The 22,898-nt window shown below is 52.5% G+C and overlaps 1 protein-coding gene across 1 annotated transcript in view; it reads right to left on the bottom strand.

The window, feature by feature from the left end:
• The window catches only part of KSR1 (kinase suppressor of ras 1), a 162,931-nt gene extending 140,596 nt beyond the window's left edge, over positions 1–22,335 (bottom strand). The window contains exon 1 of the mRNA XM_049637923.1: positions 21,673–22,335. Within this exon, the coding sequence (XP_049493880.1) occupies positions 21,673–21,903 (231 nt within the window). The 5' untranslated portion in view covers positions 21,904–22,335. The remainder of the gene's footprint in view (positions 1–21,672) is intronic.
• Between the last annotated feature and the right edge of the window lie 563 nt (positions 22,336–22,898).

Genomic DNA, 22,898 nt, shown 5'->3' with positions numbered 1-22,898 from the left:
ATAAAACAGGGGCGCCTGGGTGGCTCAGTCAGTTGAGCGTCCAGCTTCAGCTCAGGTCATGATCTTGCGGTTCGTGAGTTCAAGCCCCACGTTGGGCTCTGTGCTGACAGCTCAGAGCCTGGAGCCTGTTTCGGATTCTGTGTCTCCCTCTCTCTCTGCTCCTCCCCTACTCGTGCTCTGTCTGTCTGTCTCTCTCTCTCTCTCTCTCAAAAAGTAAAAATAAACGTTAAAAAATTTTTTTTAATAAAAAAATAAAACATGAGAAATGTCTGTCATGTTTTAAAGTAGGTGAAAATCTATCCAAAATACTTTTACATTTATAACATGATTTTTTTCCCTAGTACGTGAGAAATGCATATTATTGAGGAAAAACTAGGAAAGAAAAACATGAAGAAAATAAATGTATATTCTACTATTCAGGGACAAGCCACCCACCATTAACAAGTGTATGCATAACCTCTTTTTCCTCTATGTATTTCTTTTTTTTTAAATTAATCAGTGTCATATTGTTTTAGTAGCCGATTTTTTTCTATTAATGGTATATTACGAACACTTTCTCCATTGAAGCAGTAATTCCTTAGCAAGTTTTTGTTTTTTTTTTTAAGTAGGTTCATGCCCAGCACAAAGCCCAATGTGGGGCTTGAACTCACGACCCTGAGATCAAGACCTGAGCCGAGATCAAGAGTCGGATGTTTAACGAACTGAGCCACACAGGTGCCCCTTGGTGTTTTTAAAGGCCAACAGACCTAAACATGCTCCAGGTTAACTTATGCAACATCCCAAGTTTGCATGTTTAGGATACTGGGTACTTAGGTTATTTGCAATTCTTTGTCAGTAGAAATAATGCTGCAATTAACATCCTTGTGACCAAATTCTTTTTAAATCCTAGTTGGTCCTTAACCCAAATTCTCAGTGCCTACACTCACATCACTTTTACTGTGCTTGCATCTCAGGAATCTAAATAAGGGGCTCCTCGTCCGTGAAGCATACAGCCACGACCTTAGTCACAGAAGCCTGGGACACACCCAGCATCCTCCTGGCAGACACCGAAGGACAAACACACACGAACACACACACACACACACACACACACACACACACTCACATATATAACTAACAGACAGTTCCCACCCAGACCCCACTGGAGGCTTGACTGCTGTTATAACAACTCCAGGTTTCCAAGATTGGAAAATTACTCGCTGGGTCCCCCTGGGCTCCAACAGCCAAATCACGTTAGGCACTGGCCATTTTATCAGTTCCTTTCTTCTGTCTTTTATTCATTTGAACTGTACTGAAGAGTCCACTGTTTAGGTGCTGAGGATCTATGAGTGAATAAAACAGATATAGATCCATCCCCTTCTAGAGCTTCCGTTCTAGCGAGGAAAGACGGCAATCACGAGAAAAACCACACGGCACGTGTGGATGGCGGAAAGCATGGGGGAACATGGAGCCGGCGGGGGAGAGACAGCAGCGAGGGGCTTGCTTTTACCCACGGTGGTCAGAGAAGACCTCACTCACTCAGGAGGGGAGCGGGCCCTGCGGGTGCCTGGGGGAAGAGCATTCCACAAGTGACAAAGGCTCCAAGGTGCGATGTCTGGTGTGTTCAAGGAACAGGAAGGAGGTCAAGGGGGTTGGGGCCGAGTGAGAATGGAAAAGAGGAGAGAAACCCTCGCCTTGACTTTGGCTTTCACACCAAGTGGACTGGGAGTCACAGAAGGGCTCTCTCAGTAGTGAGCTGACTTCCATTTTTATTTTAATCATTTATTTTCTTAGAGAGAGGGGGATGGGGGCAGAGGGAGAGAGAGAGTCTCAGGCAGGCTCTATGCGAAGCACAGAGCCCCACACAGGGCTTGATCCCACAACCGTGAGATCACGACCTGAGCCGAACTCAAGAGTCGGACGCCTGACTCAGACACCCAGGTGCCCGGAGCTGACTCACATTTTTAAAGGAATTCTTCATCATTAAATCTTTCCCTCAAGCTCAACGAGATCCTATTTACATTCAGACTTCCCCACACACGGGCGTGTGCACACACACACACACACACACACACACACAAATTCTCTAGATTCCTCTCCACAACACTCCCTACCACCCTTACCGGCACAGCCAGCTGCGCTGCAGAGAGTATCATCGAACCCTGATGCCCCCAGCAGCACAGGTCACCCCTAATGCCAGCAGTCACCCCAACCATCAGTCTGTGTGGTGCAGCTCCCCATTGTTAGTGAGCCTCATACCCCCAAGTGAGTAGGGGGTCTCACCCCACCTGTGCTTGCAGAGCCCGGGGAACAACCCTCCTTTCGACAGTTTGGATCCATGCTTGCAACTCTCTCCTGCACCCGCAGCTCTCAGCCCTCTGAAGCCCTTCCTCCTTCCGGCCAGAACCCAGCCCCACCCCCCCTGCCCCCCCCCCGCCCCGCCCCTGCCCAGGAAACCCAGCAGGGGAAAGAAACCCCCAGCAGAGGTGTGGGGTGACCACCTGGGAAGAGAAGCCTGAACCATGATCCAAATGTCTGCCCTTCTCACCCTGCCCTCGTGCCTGACAGGGAAAGAGGGGACTGGGGTCTGAGCAGGGAAAGCAGGGTGAAAGTCAGTGAGGCTCACAACGGCCCATCTCTGTCACCTGCACTGGGGAAGATACCCTCCTCACCTTGGTGCACCTGGTTCACACAAACAGAAGGAAGATCACAGTCGGGTGGGTGAGGAGAGGTGGCCCAGCTGCTGTGCCACAGCTGTGGCCCAGGCTCATCCTCTCCTCGTTTGCTGGTACAGGTCGTGGGGGACTCGCACAGGTGTGAGGGTGACACTCGCCCCCCAGGATGGGACAGGCAGGTCAGCTGAGTGCCTGCCATGCCCTGTCTTTTGGCATGGATCCTATTCTTGTCATCCCAGCAATGACCCCATGAAGTGGCTATGACTGTTCTCACCTCCCATGTTAGGAAACGGGTTCTCTGAAACCAAGAGGGCCTATCCGGGGTCACAGAGGGTCACTGCTAGGACTCAGGCCTGGCTCCGCCCCAGACATACCCCACCTCCGCCACCCCCAACGTGCATCCAGGCTTCCTGGGGAAATGACCTTCACACCCACCCCACCAGCAGAGCTCCACGACAGGTGGAGAACGGGCAGGGAGGTTGGTGGCATTCGCCGGGACATTGCCGGGACTCTGCAGCCACAGACCCACACCCGGGAGGTGGCGAGATTCCCTGGAAGTCCGGCTTTGCTCATTCTTCTGCGTAACAGCGAAGAACGACAAGTTACGTGTATCAAGCACTTGTTACGGCAAAGCTCTGTACGTGTTTACTCATTTACTCCTCGCGGCAGCCCCAACCGCGCCAGGATTGTCCCCACTGTACAGGCGGGGAAACGGACACCCAGGAAAATGATAACTTCACCAAGCTTAGATACAGCTGATGGCACAGGCACGAGGCAAACCCAGGCTGTCTGGGTCTGATTCCGGAGGCCAATTTCCCCCAGCTTCTGCACTGATTGACATTATTTCTCCGGGAATGCGGTGAGGTTCATTTCGCACCGATTATAACACAACCTCATTTAATGACTCAGCACTTATGATGTGCCAAGCACTGTACCAGGCCCTAAAGCTTCTGGATGAAGAGGTCACGCACAGTCTTTGTCCTTTAAAGAGACAGGAAACCCTTCCTTTAGCGCAAAAGGTCTCTAATCACCCTTCTTAGTGGAAAGAAGGCTGGCCCGGAAGCATGTGGTGTGCCGAGCGGAGGGGCCTCCACGGGGAGAGGCAATGGCCATCTGGGAGGGACGGACGGAAGTAGAAGTAGGAGGGAGAGAGGGGTCCACCGGTGACACCTTTCTCGGTGTAACCAAAGCGTGCTGTGACACAGAAAATGCACCGCGTGGGGGCTCGGTAATCAGCCAGATCCTGATTTGGATCTCACCCCCGTCCCCCTCCGTGTGGCGTCAGGAGGCCAGCCCACCTGTCTGGGCCTCAGTTCCCTCCTAGGCAATGGCAGAGAGAGCTGCACCAGCCTCCCAGGGTGGCTGGAAGGACCGCGGGGTGTGGTATTCGGGGTACCAGCCAAGAGCCCAGAATCAAGAGCATTCAATACATGTTTGCTCTCGTCATAAACGTCCTCCTCATCACTTCCATCCACTGTCCAAACACCCAAAGCACTTAAAGTGTGTCTCTGAGCCAACCGCCAGCCTCCCGGGACGGCGTCCCAGGCCGGGTTTACCCTGTGCGCATGTGGCACTGAGACACAGAGCCTCCTTCAGCGGTTCTCCTTTTTCTGGGACAGCCCTTCACACAGATGGCCGGGCGGTCGCAAGGACAGGGGTGCGGCCTGTCTTGGGGGGGCCTTCTCGGTGCCAAGCAGGCTCTGTTCCCGCAGGACTGCTTGCGAGGAACGGTTTCACTCCCCTCGGGAGGGGTGGCGGCTCTGGAAACTTCTCTGCCTCGCAGCCAAATCCAGGACCGGCTCAACAGAGGCCCGAACACCCCAGGGGAAAGCGGCAGGACCACGTCTCACTTTTGATTCCAGCAGGTGTGAGCTCAGCATCACACCGTGTTGCCAGCCTTCAGTCCTGGGATGCTGAGAAGGGAAGGGGGCTGAGCAAAACGGGGCCTCGGGCAGGGGTCTCTGGTCAGGTCCACGACTGTGTCTGAGCACCCAGCTCGCAAGGGTGACAGGCACTCGAACATTCATTACCTTAATAAATGAATGAATGATGGGGCGCCTGGGTGGCTCAGTCGGTTAAGGGTCTGACTCTTGGTTCTGGCTCAGGTCACCATCTCACGGTTCGTGGGTTCTAGCCCCGTGTCCGGCTCTGTGCTGAGAACGTGGAACCTGCTTGAGATTCCCCGCCCCACCTCTGCTCCTGCCCCTGCCCTACTCTTGCACTCTCTCTCAGATAAAAAAATAAACTTACAATAAATGAATGAATGAAAATAATAATAAAGGAATTTTTCCAAGAACAGTCCTCCCCGCCCAGAATGCATTTCTCTCCTAGATTTTTCCACATGCAGACATATTTTTACACATTCATACAACTACAAATGCTATGCACATGCAGGTTTGCACTGTGTATGCTCTCAATGCAATAGCATAGACATGGTCCTGCTGTCACCCAGTCTTCCAAAAGCACAGACGTGCACCTAATAACCCATCATAGGCCACACCACGGTATGTTTAACCATCCCTTCGCCGGTGGGCACCTGTTTCGTGGGGGGGTTCTTTTGTATTGCAGATGATGCACGTATCCTCATACGTTGTGCATCTGCTTTCTGCCGAATAACTGCCTTAGAATAAGCTCCCTTGGGGGGACCAACCAAGTCACAGAGTATCTACTGTGATGGTGTAACAGATGAGGATAAGAGAGACACCTGCCCGCATCATCCACCCTCACAGGTGCCCCAGGAAGGCTTGTGGGACGAATACAAGCAGCCGCCGCTCGCCCAGGCCAGGACTCGGCCACCCGCCCTTGCACTCAGAAACAGGACCCACTCCCAAGTACACTTTCAGGAAGTCAACAACAGGGCTTCTGGTCGCTCCAGGCTCCCCTGAGAGGGGCACCTCCTTGGGCGTCACCCGGGGCTCCAGCCCGAGTTGCGGGAGGACTTCCCACTCACCCCCTTGGGCCTCTGCCCTTGCTAATGCTTGGCTTCCAAAGCTCTTCCCCAGATACATCCCCATGGTATCCCTCTCCACCTTTCTGAGGTCTTTATTCAAATATTACCTTCTCTGCAAAGCCGTCCTGAGCCGTCATTTAAAATCATACCACCCCTTGCCCCTGGCGCTCTTCCCGGCTTTCATCGTTGCCCTCAGTGAGGGTGAGCACCCTCACCATTGAACGAACAACCTATTCTACCTACCCACTTACTGCCTTACCATCTCCCAACACCGAAACCCAACTTCTACAAAGCCGGTATTTTTGTCCATTTTGTTACCTGTTATTTCCCCCAGTTTGGAATAGTGCCCAGCCCACAGTGGGTGCCCAACCCACTAATTAAATACTTGTTGAAAAAACAAATCTCAAAAGACTCTTACTGTGTGCCAGGCATTGTGCTTTCCATGGCTCATCTCACTTACTAGGGACACCAATCCTATTATAATCCCCATTTTACAGATGAGGAAACTGTTGTTCAGACAGGTTAAGCAACTTGCCCAAATATGCACAGCTGGCCAGGAAGGGAGTGGAGCTTGAACCTAGGCCATCGAGTGCCAGAATCTGTGCATGTACCCTCCTGACCTTTTATCCGAATACAGGAGCAGGCCATTGGCCAGCAGAGCTTTCCAGAATAAGACCAAGAATCCACCCTGTGGGGGCACCTGGCTGGCTCAGTGGTAGAGCATGCAAGTCTTGATCTTGTGGTCATGAGTTCGAGCCCCATATTGGGAGAATTTACTTTAAAAAAAAAAAAAAAAAAGAATCCAGTCTATGATGAAAATAGGGAAGAGAAGGCAGGAGGGGCAAACCCAGGCAGTGGACCCCAGGAACCTCTCCTGCTCCACTTCCTCAGGGGAAGAGCAAGTGTGACTTTTAGAACATAAGCCCAACCTAGTTTGGCAGCCACAGGGTGACAGAGGCCAGTTAGCTGTGACCAGTGGGATTGGGGCTTTGACAAGTAGGGTGTTAAGAAAACAAATCATGCCAGACCAGGAAACTGCTTAAACTAAACAGGGCCGGAGAGGAAGTTTGGTTTACACTGTTAGATGCCCAAGACAAGGTCTGGGCATTTGGGGCCACCTAAGTCTTTTTCTAAGGATGGTCAGGAGTCTCCTCTGGTTTAGGGACCAAAGGTGGGGGAGGGTGTGAATGAACCAGTGAATAGGGACCAGTTTCCACTAGTCACACGGCCAATCGTAGCCTGCACGGCTGTCCACACACAGGTATCAGGACTAAACGAAATCTTTGGCTTTTGGTTTCTTTGTACTTTTTTTTTTTTTTAATTTTTTTTTTTTTTCAACGTTTTTTATTTATTTTTGGGACAGAGAGAGACAGAGCATGAACGGGGGAGGGGCAGAGAGAGAGGGAGACACAGAATCGGAAACAGGCTCCAGGCTCCGAGCCATCAGCCCAGAGCCTGACTCGGGGCTCAAACTCACGGACCGCGAGATCGTGACCTGGCTGAAGTCGGACGCTTAACCGACTGCGCCACCCAGGCGCCCCTTTACTTTTTTTTTTTTAACTACTTCCTAAAACTCTCAAAATTTTCAAAGATGCAGTTGCAAAACTGGCCCAGTGCTATGTCTCTACTGCTCAACTCTCCTCCTAAACCACCAGACCAACCACACATAAAAAGTTTCCTGTCCCCTGAAGAGGCAAGTTTCCATTTGCTGATGGATTCTTCCTTCCTCGGTTTGGTCCCCTCGGCCAGGGTGCATCAGGGCCACCAAAGGGAATCTCCCCAGGGACTTTCTTTCTCCTGAAATTTTGCCACCAACATTTAAGAAACAACTATGTCTCGAAGCCATCCCTACAAGGCCCAAGTGCTACCCGTTATGTCGCCTTTCTAACCAGAGCGCTTTGAAACAGAAGCCAAGTTCTTTCAGACGGAGTCAGGTAAGAGCCTTGGCTCTGAACCCACCTGCCTCCCAACCCCCACTCCCACAGTCAAGGATGCTTCCCTCCCTTTCCCTCCCCTTCCCAAGCCTTCTCTACCGGGAGCCTTCCACCTCTCGCTGTGCCTTTCTTATGCAAATGGCACCTGCAGATCCGGACTCCAAAGCTCCGGTCATCTCATCTTTACAAACCGGAGGCAATCCCATTCAAACGGTATGGAAAAAGGAGAGATTTTCAAACCCTCTTCCACCTAGCATAGCGTTACTTCTTCCAAAATGCTGAACGTTAAGTCACCAAAGCCTTTTTCAGACCTCTCTGCTCTAGACAAGACCCAAGGTCAAAGAGATTTCTGAGGGTGCAGAGAAATGAACACAAATGTGGCCTCAGGCAATTCTAGATTTGAACCCCAGCCCTACCAATGACTGTGTGACTTTGGGCCTTACTTCCTCATCCACCAAGTGGGCTAGTGAAGTCATCATTATTGAGGAAGCAACGCAGAGAACACCTGTAAAAAGCCTGATCTATTAAAAGTGGGCAAGTCTACCTCTAGTTAGCTGTAACTGAGGGGAGAGGACAGGGGGAGCCCAAGATACCAGATTCCTAGGATCTGGCATTCCCTTCCCATTTGCCAAGAAGCTCATACTAGAAACCCAAGGAGCTTGTCAAAGCTGGCCCCCAACTCAATGGTATCAGAGCACCCTGTAGCTTATGAGTCATCTGGCCTGCTCCAAACAAAATGGCAGCCAACATCTTCCACGGGCCCAGTTCCTGGAACTGCCACGGGGTCACAGCTCATTAGGTGAATACATTCTAGGCTGCCCCAAGGTTGAGTATGTTGAACCCTCTGCTCAGACCTCACCCCCCATCTCTTTGCTCTATCTTAAGGAAAGACAACATTGAAAAGCACGGTGTCCTCTAGTCTGGATTCCCAAAAAGACACACAAATCAGAGTCCCTGGTCGGGAAGAATGGGGCAGGGCAGGGCAGCTCAGCCAAGAAGGGGGTTTCCCGCATCTACTTCTCAGGCTCGTTTCCCATAAGTGGCACCTAGATAACTCGTACCTGGTAGTAGCAGCCCCACGTCTGAGCTGGCAACCTCAGTTCTCAGGGCCCCTTCCTTGCAAGAGGCCCAGGGTCCCCCCCCCCCACCACCCCCAACCCGGCAGACTGCAGCTGCCAGGCCTCACAGGAGAGAAGAGAGTTTCAGTTAGCATGGGGAAGGCCGGTGGCAGAGAGCACAGCTTGGTTCAAATCAAAAACCTATTTCCCAAGTCCCCGCACACCTCAGGATGTAGAGATGAGTCACTATGCGGCCTGATGGGCTTTCATTCACACCCTCGCCAGCACCTTCTAGTGGTTTACTCATCTACAAACTCCTCCGCTAAGCTGACTTGCGTATTTACTGTTCTATCCCAGAACAGGGCCTGGCACGTCACGGCGGGGGGGGGGGGGGGGGGGGGGGGGGGGGGGGGACATCACTACGGGGCAACACTATCTGCTGGATTGCTGCATTCATTTTTTACCACAGCCCAACCTTAGGGAAACAGCCCCAAATGCCCGCCTACATCCTTGACCTCACGGCACATGACACATGGCCAACCACGGTCCTCAAGGACCACCGCTTCCTGCTGACCTCGAGGCACACTGGCCTGCACAAGTTGGCCCTTGACCTCAAATACTCTTCACCCAGGTCTTCATAAGGCTGCTGTCTTCTCATCTGTCAACACTTGGCTCAAACATCACCTCTAAGAAGGAGGCCTTTCCTGGTCGCAGCATCTAAAGTAGCGACCTTCTCCCCACCCCCATCACTCTACCAGACTTCCAGGTTTCTTTCTCCCAGGCCACCTTCTCTGTCTGCTGGCCTTTGATCTTCCTCTTTCCACGAAAGGAACCTCTCTGTCTTCTCACTGCTCTTTTCTTAGCACCTAACACAGTGCCTGGCACGTAGTAGATATACAGTAGTCACTGAATGAATGGACAGAAGAGAGAAATATTCAGCCAAGATGGGAAAGATTTCCCCACTTTAAATATCTTACTATTTTACTTGTCAGTTATACCTATTTTAAAAAAACATAATAACAGACAGAAAGGAAGGGAATGATTTAACAAGGCCAAAAAAATAAAAAATAAAAATAAAAGAAGAGGTTGGGGAGGGGGGAGAACAGAGGCCAAGAAGACTGTAAAGAAAAGGGAAGAAATTTACCCAGGAGTACCATTTTTAAGAAAGCTATCACTCAAAAAGCATAAAATGGAGAACAGCATAGTGATCCCCATCACAAAAAAAAATATCCATGCCCTTTGACTCGATAATTCCATTCCTGGGAATTATCCCAAGGAAATGAATCCAGAATTGGAACAAAAATAAAGAGGCGTCTGTAGAAAGACAATTCCAGTCATGTTTATCACAGCAGAGACCTGGAAACAACCGAAATGTCCAGTAAGAGGGGAAATGCTTTGGCAAGTTACGGCCCGTCCACTGGATGAAATATCATGCAGCAATTAAAATGGCCAAATGGAAGAGAACAGAGAATCATGAACAGGTGTTTTAGAATAATGCTGACAGGAGGTCAAAAAGCACTGTAATACTGGGGCGCCTAGGTGGCTCAGTCGGGTAAACTCTGACTCTTGATTTCGGCTCAGGTCATGATCATGATCTCACAGTTTATGAGCTTAAGCCCTATGTTGGGCTCTACACTGACAGCATGGAGCCTGCTTGGGATTCTCTTTCCCCCTCCCTCTCTGCCCCTCCCCTGCTTGCACATGCCCTCTCTCTCTCTCTCAAAATTAATAAACATTTGGGGTGTCTGGGTGGCTCAGTCGGTTGAGCGTCTGCCTTCAGCTCAGGTCATGATCTCACGGTCTGTGAGTTCGAGCCCCGAGTCGGGCTCTGTGCTGACAGCTCAGAGCCTGGAGCCTGCTTCAGATTCTGTGTCTCCCTCTCTCTCTGCCCCTCCCCCGCTTCATGCTTTGTCTCTCTCTGTCTCAAAAATAAATAAACGTTAAAATAAATAAATAAGCATTTAAAATTTTTTTAAATTTTTTTTTTTAACATTTATTTTTGAGAGAAAGAGAGGTGGAGCACCAGCGGGGGGAGGGGTAGACACAGAGTCTGAAGCAGGCTCCGGGCTCTGAGCTATTAGCACAGGGCCCAATGTGGGGCTCAAACCCACAAACTGCAAAATCATGACCTGAGCTGAAGTCGGATACTCAACTGACTAAGCCACCCAGGTGCCTCCCAAAAACTTTATTTTAATGAAAGTATTGAATGACCAGGCACTGCCCAACATGCCTTCCACATCTCTGCAACACCTCACAAGAGTCCAAAAGAAACCTATGCCTATTTCCTTTTAGCGAACGAGAAAACTGAGGTTCCGAAAGCCAAAGAAGTTGCCCAAAGTCGCAGAGCAAGCAGGGAGTAGAGTCCTGCTGTGCATGTGACCTCCCCACAGAACCCATGTGCAACCCAAGGTCCTCACTGGCCTCCTTGTGCTCAAGGCCGTCCTTCTCCATGATGCCACCATGACTGTGTGCAGAAGGCCACTACAGATAGGAAGCAGCTAGCAAAAAGTGACGGACGCCTGTGGGAATTCAGCAAAAAGCAAAGAAAACAAGACAAAACAACAAAGGAAACCACCTTTGTTGAGGGCAAGAAACCACAGAGAAAAGAAGCCGGAGGGCGGTCGGCAAGACCAGGTGTCAGAAGGGACAGAGCAGAGCATGAGACAAGACACACGCAGGGCCGGGAGCTCCTGGAGAACGGGGTCTGCGTGCCCTCACCCACTATCCCCCCAGGGTCCAGACGCGGTAGCGGTCAATAAACGTCAGCTGACATCTGACATCTCGTGGGGTGCGGAAAAAGCAAGAAGCAAGAGAAAAGGCAGAAGAGGGGACACAGAACCAGGGAAATGAGTGGACTGGGAATCGGGACTGCCGTAACGTGACCATGGGCTCGGGGGGCCCACAGCGGGACAGGAGACTCAGGGAGGCGATGCACCGGCCCTCAGGCTCTGAGAACAGGACCCAGGTGCAGCGGGAGATCTGAGTTAGCCAGTGGGACAGGCTCCCTGCAATGGATGGGCGCCCAGCAGCCAGCGCAAGCTTCTGGAGAAATCGAGACCGTCATTTCATGGGAAAAGGCATAGAGATTCCTCCCGCCTGCTAGGATAGGTATGGCTCTGCCTAGAGGCAGAGGACTGGACTAGAAGACCTTCTCAGGTCACTCTGCTCCCTTAAGACCAACCGCCTAGCCCCACGATTCTCCAAACCAGGCTTACTCAGAGGGGAATGGCAATAGATGGCATCTATGGCAATAGATGACCCAAGACTGGTAGACCTAGTTACCCCTGAAGCTGGGGGATCGCTACGTGGGGGCTCATCAGACCATTCTCTCTACTCTCACACTTTTGAACATTTCCATAATAGAGTGTTCGAAACATGTAAACTCAGGCCCAGACAATCTACCTAAAAATCACCAGGGCCTGGCCCAGGCTGGGGGCTGCCCTCTGGATCCCAGACAAAACCCACCAGAATCAAACAATGATTCTACGCTAACAGAGTTTTCGGGTGGAAGAGAGGGGAGTTTGCAAAGGCAAGTCAGGCAGTACAGGCGGGTCATTAAGACTGTCCGTGTTTACGGCACGGCTTGGTCTCTCCTTAGCTGTGTGTCCCTGGGCAAGTCGCTTAACCTCTCTGCACCTTGGTTTCTTTCTCTGTAAAATGGGGATCGCGATGGGACCTTCCTCACAAGGTTGCTGGGAGGAGTAAATGCCACATTAAACTCCTAATGGGGGGGGAGGGGAGGCATGGAATAAGCTTGCAGTAAAAATCAGCTAGTAGGATACATTCCATTTTGTAATGTGTACAGATAGTTATTTCGGAAACCATGCACCCATCTGATCAGTCATCTGGAGAAAATGAAAAAGAGTGAATCCGGTCCATTTCTGAGAGCTCAGGCAGTGGTGTGGGGTCAGCACATCCAGCACACCTAGAGTGGCCCCACAAACCCAGGCCCCCATTGGCCAAGGGGCTACAGAGAGCTCCTCCCTTCGAAAAGCCAGAAACAGGAAGCAGCTTCCTTTCCTTTCCATTCTGAGCCAGCATTTCCTTTTTTGTTTTAAAAAGCATTCCTTGTCTGCAGCCCAGCCCTTCCCCTGCCCTCAGCAGCCCCAGGCTCAAACACACCCGCAGCCATCTGCATTTCTCTTGGACTATTCTCTGTCCCCCAGCTGGGTCATGGGGTTCCCGGTAAACTCTGAGTGAGCGTGCCCTTGACACGAGGCTAACTGGCACGCAGAGACAGGAGGAGCAGGAGCAGGGACCCCAGGCACCCGGAGTCTCCGGGCAAGCCTTGCTTCGCCTAGTTGGAAGGATTAAGTGAAACGGGTCACTCTCTGCCTCCCTTTGTTTAGCACCTCCCTTGACAACAGGCAACCTCACACGGCTTGGTCAGTCTATGGACTCACCAGCCTCTCCTCAACCCACCCGATTCAAATTGGAATCTTAAATGGCACCCCAGCATCATAAAAACATAAAGCTTGGCTGACGCTAAGCCTACAATTTCTTGTTTTTCCCGTTCATGGCTTAAGGTGGTATTTCCCCCAACTATGTTCAGTGGAAGAAAGATCCCTGCATCAATAAGTTTGGGAACACGTGCTGCAGGGCATCTCAGAGCCTTAAAGACACTTAAAGATCTTCAGGAATCTCCAGAGGGGGAGAGGGCTGATGTGGCACATTCTCAACCACCAGAAGGCCTCTTTCGCAGATACAGTAGAGGAAAGGCTGCGCTAAGCCCTTTCGAGGGCCCCACGCCGGGGGGAGGGGGCTCTCAAGACAGTGCCCAATGATGGAGAACTCCCAAGTCACTTTTGAAATATGCCTATAATTTTTCTCCCAGCCAGCGAAACTCTGAATGCACCATGAATAAAGCTGGTCCTGCTTTATCCATGCCAAGATCAAACCCAAATTAACTGGCTCAATTGGCACTCCAAACCTCAAGGTGTCATGCTGAAGAAAGCCTCACCTCTCCATAAGCAGCTTCTCTTGACAGATTTGCAGAAAGCAAAGCCCTCACGATCAATGTTATCGACTGGGGTCTGTAGTTTATTCTGTACAAAAAGTTATTTTTTCTCACCATAAAGGCCGAGTCCATGGACTGCTGTAAGCTTTCTTTCCCCCTCTTTTTTTAAAATTTCAAACACAAGTCTTGATTTATTCTTGCAATTATTCTGTGGGTGGAAAAATGAAAGGGGGGAAGGCGAGGAGAAAAATGGCAAACAAACAAGATACTTCAGCTCCGTTATTTTGAAAGGCAATCTGCCCAGTTAAAACACACTGCTGCCCACCAAGGCCAGAATGGCAGAAAATTACACATGCGTATAAATACATAGGTTTTATATGTGGCGGCAGCTTGAACTGAGGCTTTTTCAACGCAGGTGAGGAACAATCATGCCTAAGAACAAATGACAAAGCATTTCTGATCCCAACATCTGTCCCCAGTGGATGCACAGGTATGGGCATCTCTACCTGGGATCTGCAACAGGGGACAAAGACAAGACAAGACGGACACAAAGACTTCGGATTAAAAGGCTGTATCTTCTGGCAGTGTTAGTAAATGATTTATAACGTTCTCTTGACATTAAAACCAACAACAGCGTTTCGTGGAATATAATGCAAACTCTGCACAAATTTAAGACAAACACTAGGCCTACAGGAGTAAAGGTTCACCCACCCAGGTCCCAGGGGATCTTTCAGTGGCAGGACGAGAAGCCCTTGAAAGTATAGTCAGGTTCAAAGCCCATTGGCTAGACTGGTTTTCAAAAAAGGCCCCACCCACAGGATACCCCAAGTTGCTCCCCAAGAATCTCTCCACTGCCTGGGGTCCCCAAGCCATGGGGAGGGGGCTGGCAAGGCCAATCCATTTGCTTCCTCTTGCAGGAAACTCCTTGAGGCCGAGGACCCCACCAACACAGTAGGGTGAAATGGCAGGATGCTGTTGGCCATTAGTCTAGATAGATGGCTTCATGTCTCTCTCTTCAGGGCACCTCAGGTCTGCATCCCAGCTCAGTGCTCAGTCTCCTCCGCCCTCCGGCAATGTTAATTCTCTAACAGGCATTCCCACCAAGTCCCTTCACCGTCAGGACTTAAGTGTCCTCGCCTGCAAGATGAGAAGGCTGGACCAGATGGAAAGCCCGAAATCCTCTGAAACCCCCTAGCAAGGCACCCCAAACAGCCATCTGATCAGTATCTGTGGCTGGTGAAGGAAAAGAGTCTACAGTTCAAGGGATAAAGACGTCACCGCATGGCTGTGCCCTGCCCAGAGGCAACCAGTCCCCTGGACACAGAAAGCCCTGACCCCCAGCACCCCCTCTGCTGTCTTGGAGAAGACCACGCTCTTCTAACTGATCAACCCAAGCCCCCTCCCAACTTTGCTTCAGGCAACCAAAAACCACAGCCCACAATCTTCAACACATACCCCAGAACATCAGCCTCAGGGACCCTGTCCTGTCTCCTGTTTACACTTCCCGAACTCAGGGGAGACGTGGATGCAGTGGCAGAGGGGTAAATGCATAAAGGCTGCCGTTTTAGAAATCCTGGCATTCATGCTGGGGAAGGGGGAACATATCACGCCCTAAAGATTTTAAAGAATAGGATTACGATTGCATGCTGTTGCTATACTTTGGCCTAGCAAATTCCCCTTCTAGGAAAAGACTCTGCAGCATGATTTATAATAGGAGGGCTTGGAAACAGCCTGGATGGCTAACACGGGGAGGACTGGTTCAATGAATTTATGGTATGACCACACAAAGCAGCCACCGACGGCGCTGATGTATATCCATGCGTATCAATGTAAACAGAAGACACTTACAAGGCAATGCACACAGTATGCGCCGCAAGTATCTATGTGTACATCTGTCTGCGAATGCAGAGGATAAAAACCCTGGGAGGACATACAGCAAACCGTTAAGAAGAATTAACCAGATCCGAGAGCTGGCATTAGGGGTGTGGTTTTTTTCTTTTGTTCATCAGTGTTTTCTTTCTCACACTGAACACAGATCATTACGTGTATTCGGAAATATTTTTTACAAAGTGGAAAGCTAGGGGATAGGGTGCTTCTCGGAAGGATTATTCAGAAAGAATAAGGCAGGTGTCCATTAAAAAAATTATGAGCAAGTTGATCTCTAGGCAGCTTCTCGTTTCTCAGAGGGACACCGACACAGACCTGGTTGCATCAGAGTTTGTTGACAGAGGCCTATCTTTGAGGATGTGCCGGGCTGCATGTTAGGGAAACAGCCCCAAGCTCAAGTTCGGAGGCTGCACGGCCTGGGGTGGGCCACCAGCCATCGGGAACTGAGCCACCGAATAACCACCCCCAGGCTGCCCTTTTCTGTTACTGCTGCCTCCTTGGCCTCAGCAGCCAGGATCCTGCCCCGAATTCCCACCAGGGCTGCTAGAGGCGGCTGCAAGGTTCAGGACGTAGTTCTGAAGACCAGTGCACCCCGGTTTGGTCACCTACTCATGGAGTCCTCTCCATCCCTCGGGGCCACAGGGTCTTCATTTGCAAAATGAGGATAAACCCTCTTAAGGTTCTTGTGAGAGTTAAACAGGGCGACATAGGCCAGGGGCCTACCAGCGTGCAAGACACAGAACAGGTGAACACGAAGAAAGTGTGCATCCCACAACCCGCCCTCACTGTGCCTGAAGGCCATTCCCATAACCCCAAAGGAGTGCTCGCTTCGGCAGCACATATACCATAACCCCAAAGGCACCTACGCGGCTTTCTCTTCGGAACTGAATGTGAGAGAAGATTCCGAGCCATCTATTCTGAAAAGACGTATACTTTTTATTTTTTTTTTAATTTTTATTTTGTAATGTTTATTTATTTTTGAGAGAGACAGCATGCAAGCAGAAAAGGGGCAGAGAGAGGGAGACGCAGAATCCGAAGCAGGCTCCAGGCTCCGAGCTGTCAGCACAGAGCCCGACATGGGGCTCGAACTCATGAGCCATGAGATCATGACCTGAGACGAAGGCGGACACTTAACCGACTAAGCCACCCAGGCGCCCCAAAAGATGTATACTCTTTAAAAAGCACAGCTTACAGAGACTTGGTGGCAGGTTCTGCTACACCCCCCCACCACCACAGACACGGCCAAGGGCCAAGGCCTTCGCAGTCTCTCTCCCGGCCACAGCCAGCAGGCGGGGAGAGAATACCTGCGGTGGGGAGTGCAGCCCCCTGGACATGGGGCCAACCCAGAGGGGAAGGAGGCATTCCCGTTGTCCCCAGGCAGCATACCAGCAGCCCTCTGGCACTCACACTAACTTGGGCTGAGGCTGCGATGAGGCCTTCCTCCAGCACCACCCGCCCCTCCCCAGTGTCCTCTCCCGGGCAGGACACAGCAGCTTTCTTGGCGAGAAAGGAGTAAAGAGGAGGAGACACGCAGGACCCTCTCCAGGCCACCATGGAGGAATGCGGGTGGCAAGTTCCAGCAGGGATAAAGCTGCCAAGGTGAAAGCAGACACCAAAGGGGGCAGTGCCCCATCTCTGCATCCCCTCAGGGACGGCTGGAATTAAAACCTCCATGGAGGTTGGAGCCATGGCAATGGAGCAGAAGGAGAGATGCCCCCACTCTGAAGCGATGGCCGCTGGGGAAAGGGAAACCAGCTCGCGCTCTCAGTTCTGCCAGGGACGTAACGTGGGACACCAGGACTGTGGGAATAGTTCCCACCAAAACAGAAGGCTAGACTGGCCAACCCGTTCCGGCACATTCCCCATCCCTGAGTACTTGGCAAGCCATGCTCCTGGAGTCACTACGGTTCACCTGCCTGGTTCCCCATTAGAATTCAAGTTTCCCCAAAGACCAGGAAGGCATCCCGAGTACCCCAGAATCCTTGCCAGGGTGGCTACAGCTAGCCCAGCAGGCAAACGAATAATGATGGAAGTTGAGTGAATGGATGTTCATGCAAGCCTGGAGGGCCTGATGTTGGGGGGGTGGCGGGGGCAGATAAGGGACCATGGGGCCTGGAGCTCGGTACTCCACACAGCAGGGTTCTGACCTCCATCACAATCAAGCTGGGCAAAAGGCAAGCCCTGCTGACCTTCCGAGTGGCACCTCCTGGCTCCAGGGCAACTCAGAGAAGTGGCCAAAGTGTGGACTGTACCTACCACAGCTCCCCAAGGTCCCCTCCTGGGCAAGTCCCATGGGCAAGGTCCACGGGGCCTTCTTTCTCCAGATCAGCTTGCATAGGAAGGAATTTCTCTCTATAAGAGCATAAGGTAGAGGGGGCGGGGCACCTGGTCAGGTTCAGGTCATGATCTCATAGTTCATGGTTCAAGCCCCGCATCAGGTTCTGTGCTGACAGCTCGGAGCCTGGAGCCTGCTTCAGATTCTGTGTCTCCCTCTCTCTCTGCCCCTCCCCGGCTCGTGCACTGTCTGTCTGTCTCTCAAAAATTAATAAACATTACCAAAAAAAATGTTTTTTAAAAGAGCGCAAGGTGGAGACACTCGGTATGCCTTGGCCTGTTCTGGAAAGTACTAGCAGGCCGGCAGAAAAGGGCAATGTTACAATGCCACTAAATGTGAACCTGCACGAGGCACTGCTTTCTCCCCAGAGCTCAGCACAGACTCGGCCCACAAAGCATGAATAAATGAGGGAAGGACCTGGCATGGGGCTCCAGGCCCAGCTGTGAGGCCAGCCAGGTGTCCCTGTGTGAGCCCATGGGGGAACGAGAACATTCCGTCCTGCCTGGGTGGAGTTCTCAGACCCCCTAGGAGGGTCTGCTGGAGGCAGGGCACGGGGCTCCTCTAGGATGAAGGAGCCTCACAACTTTGTTTACAAATTCAGGCTCTGAGTTCTAGATTCTGTCACCCTCCCTCCCCATCTAGAGAGAAAAAATTGTGTGGTGAAGGTTGGTGGATTTCTGGGAAATATGAGGAGCCTGAGAAGGTTCCGGCACACTTGCCGGCAGGTAGGAGGCAAACATTGAACCCCGGCTCCTTGCACTCTTTTGAATCCAAACTGGACCACTACACCGAGAAAAAGTCATCACAAGGGCAGCCAGACGCGTTGCGCCCACCCCGCCCCCCCACGACCCCACACACCATCACAACCTGTGATCTGGGGCACCAGCAGCTGCGCCCGGGTCAGGGGCTTCCGGGGGCATCCCACGTGCTGTTTCTCCCAGCGAGTGCTTATTGGATGAAGGCCAGGGGTGCCTGGATGGCTCAGTCGGTTAAGCGTCCGACTTCAGCTCAGGTCGTGAACTCGCAGTCTGTGAGTTCGAGCCCCACAACGGGCTCTGTGCTGACAGCTCAGAGCCTGGAGCTTGCTTCGGATTGTGTCTCCTTCTCTCTCTGCCCCTCCCCCACTCATGCTCTGTCTCTCTCACTCTCAAAAATGAATAAATGTTAAAAATTTTTTTTTTTAATGAAGGCCAGACTGGGCTGGGGTTCCTAAGATTCTGGGAGAAGTCTGGCGCAGTTGCATAAGCCAAGACCTCTGGGGAACCCCCTTTCTTCAAAAGCCCGGAATCCAATGTTGCAAAGCATTCTCTCTAGGGGCCCTGGCCTGGAATATGATGGGAGAGGAGCCTGCAGAACAGAAAAGAAAGCCAGAGCGGACAGCTGGACCACTGTCCTGCCTCCCTCACTACATGCTGGCGGGATGGTCTCCTGGCCCGTGTCACCCACCTCTAGGAGACAAGAGCCAGCTATAGAGAAGTACCTTCCCCTAAAGGTGGCCTGTGGCGATGAATGCCACTGGACCCCCACCAGGGAAAGTTTATAGGCAGAATCTTTCAGTGGTAGCACACAAACTTATAGGCTCACAGCAATGCAGGTTTATGCCATCTTATCCCCATTTTACAGATGGGAAAGTTGAGGTTCAGAAGTCATGGGACAGACACCCCTCCCCACCCCAGACCTGAATTCAAAGCTGTCCACCACACTGTCCCCATCAGCAGAATTCTTTCACTAATACACTTCCCCCCTATTTTATCAGCTTCGTAAATCTGGATTTTACAACTGTTTTTTAAACAGAGGCATGTGCAACAAACGTTTGGTTCAACCCAACAGAGGCCCCTTCACCAAACCACAGAATGTAGAGCCTTGTCAAGGGCCTACAGAGATCCACCCCAACCTCCCTGTGCAGGTTAGGAGGCTGAGGCCTCCAGGGCAAAGAAATTCATTCAAATTAGCTGGAGGCAGCTTTAGGGAGCCAGTTCCTGAGGTCTCAATTCCCATTCCCAAGAAACAAACCAGGTGCTGCCTTTTCTCGGAGTAGGGTGAACCCAAATCCCACACCACAATGGAGAGAACGGGGAGCTGGGTATTGGTTCCGTTTACACCGCAAATTTCCTTTGGGTGGGTTTTCTGGCTGTCAGAGACCATCACCCAATAAACACGCAGGAGGGAGGTCACTAACACACAGCTCACAGACCTAAATAGCAATGCTCTGGGGTGTCACGATGCCGTATCTTTGTTAAAATGAATGACTCTGGAAATCAGGGTATCTAGAGGGCAAAGTACCATTTCCAGAGAATGAACAATACACACTCCTCCTGTATCTACTCCAGGAACCAGGAGATCTTCAGAGCAACATGGGAACAATCCGAGAGAGGTCAACACAGAGAACTTTCTCTCATCTCGATAACATAGCAGTCCAAGCAGACACATGCTGCAGGACGATGATCCCGCCTCCCACAACTAAGCCACACAGGCCCCCTATTGTGTCAGTTCAAACACCGAACTTTGCTGGGCAAACACATTCGGCTGTGTTCAAGAAGAGACCAGTTTCCCTCACCCCTTGGAAAACAGCAGCATGCATGCAAGAAGGGACAGCTTGGGGGCAGGGGGGTGTTGTTGTTGGTTAGTTTTTAAAGCAAAGCCCCAGTCAGTACTGCTAGACCAACTGTAATGAAAATAATAATAGCCAGCACTCACGAGATGCTTCCAACGTCCCTGGTTTTGTAGCTTTGAAGGAAACAAAACCGCAGGAGAGAAGTCACCCTCGAACATTGTGGATCAAACAGGGATTCAGGCTGCTGATTGGCCTATGACAGCTGGCAGAGGCAGTTTGCAATAAAGGGTTGGGGAGGAGGCTGTTAGGTTGAGAAATTAAGGTTCTCCCCACGACAAAACATCCCCAGATCGGCAGAAGGCCAGATGTGCCGACGCAAGGTGGAAAGAAGCCACTTCAAGTTGGGGTAGCAATTAAGTGGTCCCTGGAATTTTACGGCCTTTCCAGTGTCAGGACAAAAGCTAGTTGGGAATGCACTAGTTTCCCTCTATTGTGTATGGGGGAGGGGGAGCCCCTTCTGAGAACCCAACCACCCTTTTGACTTGTTCTTCCAAATCCTTTTAATACTGCACGTCCTGGCTATAATTTGAGGGAGGAGGGCCTGCAGATCTTATTTCTTCTTTACACTGGAGACTCTCTCCCCCAGAACCCCTTAAATAGTGTCATCTTCCTACCAAAGGCCTGGTGCCCCAGCATAATCCTTCCTAAACCAAAATCCAATGTCTGAGGAGGAGTGGGGGAGTCGGTGGGTAATTATATTTTGAGCAGTGAAATGCTGTGGCTGTGCGAAAGGAAAGCATCAAATGCCTGAGCAATAAATATGCAGTTTCAGCAAACACGTTTTGAAAAGCGGCAGACAAAAATCCTGGAGGAAAGGAAAGAAAGGAACAAGCAGGGAGTCTGGGGCGTGAGAGAAAGAGAATGGCGGGCCTGTGATCACACTTCAGGGGGACCCCCCCCCCGCTCCCCGTCACCCCAGCCCACGGCTGCTCGCCTCAGTCACACAGGGAAAAGTCCAGCGTGTGACTCAGTGGGAGAATGAGTCCTGCGGCCCCGCAAACTGGGCGGGGGCGGAGATGGGGAGGCAGGGGATGCCCGCGCGCAGCCCACCCCGCCCACGGGCTCCTCGAGCCTCCACCCCAGTTCCCACTCCGCCCCTCCCCCCAAATCCCGCCCAAGGTGACGGGCTGGTCCTGGGTCCCCAAGCTGCCGCAACAGCGACTGGAGGAGGGAGAGGAAGCCTCAAAGGGGCGACACCGGCTCCAGGATGCATCTGGGAAGGAGTGCCCTGGGGCATCGAGGGAGGTGCCGGGGCTGCTCCCCGGGCCGCGCGGCCCCCTTACCTCCAGGGTCCGGATCTCCTGCTGGGTGAGGTCGTTGGACACGGCGCACTTGGTGCGCAGCCCGCGCAGGCTGCCGATGGAGATGTCGATGAGCTTCTGGAGCTGCCCGCACTGCTGCAGCGCCCGACTGGCCGCGGCCCCGGGGCCCCCGTCCGCGGCCGCCGCGTCCCCCCCGCCGCGGCCCTCCTTCTTCTCTCCCATCGCCGCCGCGCGCAGCGCCGCTCTATCCATGCCTCGGCATCGGGGCCGCCGGGTGGGCGAGGCGGGGAGCCCGGGGGCGCGGGCGCCTCGGGAGGGAATCCGCGCGCGGGGAGGGCCGGACGAAGAGCGCCCCTTGGCGCAGCCGGAGCCCGGACGCTAGGACTGCCGGCCGCCAAGCCCGCCGCTCCCGCCCGCCCAGCCGCGGCTGCAAAGCGAAAGCCGCGGCGACCCGACGGCTGCGGCTCCCGAAGCTTTTAAGTGGCAGCGGGGGCCGGGTCAGGGTAGCTGGGCATGCTGGGACTTGTAGTCCGCGCCGCGCACCTGCCGCTCGGCCCGCGCCCTCGGGGCCCGCGTCCGCGCCCAGCGCCCGGCGGTCCAGGCCTTCCCCTTGGCGACGGGCTCCGGCAGTGCGGGAGCGCCCCGCCTCCTCGCTCCGGGAGTGGCCGCTGCGCACCAGCTCCTCCCTCGGGCGCCCAGAGCCGGGAGGGGGGGTGGGGGGGGGTGGGCTCGTCTCCCCGCCCCCTCCACTCCTGCCTCCAGCCTGGGGGCTTCCCACGACCCCCGGATGGGGCGGGGCAGGGGCCGGTAGCCCCTGGGTGGGAGGAGGGTGTGCTTCCTGCAATTCTGCGGCAGAGCCTAACCCTGGAAGGTGGGGACAGCGGAGGTTCCAGAATTTCTATGTTGGTTTAGGGGCCGCCATCTAGTGGGAAGGGGCCTAAAGTACTTGTCCTGTGGCTGGTTCGCGGAGCATTGACTCTCGATTGTCTATGCCAAAGGGAATGTTCGGGCATGGAGAAAGAGGTCAGAGCTTTCTTCAGGATCGTATTTACCCATCAAAATAAGCATCCCATCCCTCCGCCACCCCTACCCAGCAGGCCAGTCCAGACGCTTCGGGTGGCACATTGATTTGTCACTTGAAGCGCTCTAGAACAGACAGCCTGGGTTCAAATTCACACTCTACCTAGCTGTGACAGCTGAGCTGTGAGCTCCCCCTCTGACCGTCTTGAGTTTTCTAATTAATAAAA

The sequence above is a fragment of the Panthera uncia genome, chromosome E1, assembly GCF_023721935.1.
Source record: "Panthera uncia isolate 11264 chromosome E1, Puncia_PCG_1.0, whole genome shotgun sequence".
Classification (NCBI taxonomy): domain Eukaryota; kingdom Metazoa; phylum Chordata; class Mammalia; order Carnivora; family Felidae; genus Panthera; species Panthera uncia.
The sequence above is the reverse complement of the archived record's forward strand: the minus strand, read 5'-3'. Positions and strand labels throughout refer to the sequence as shown.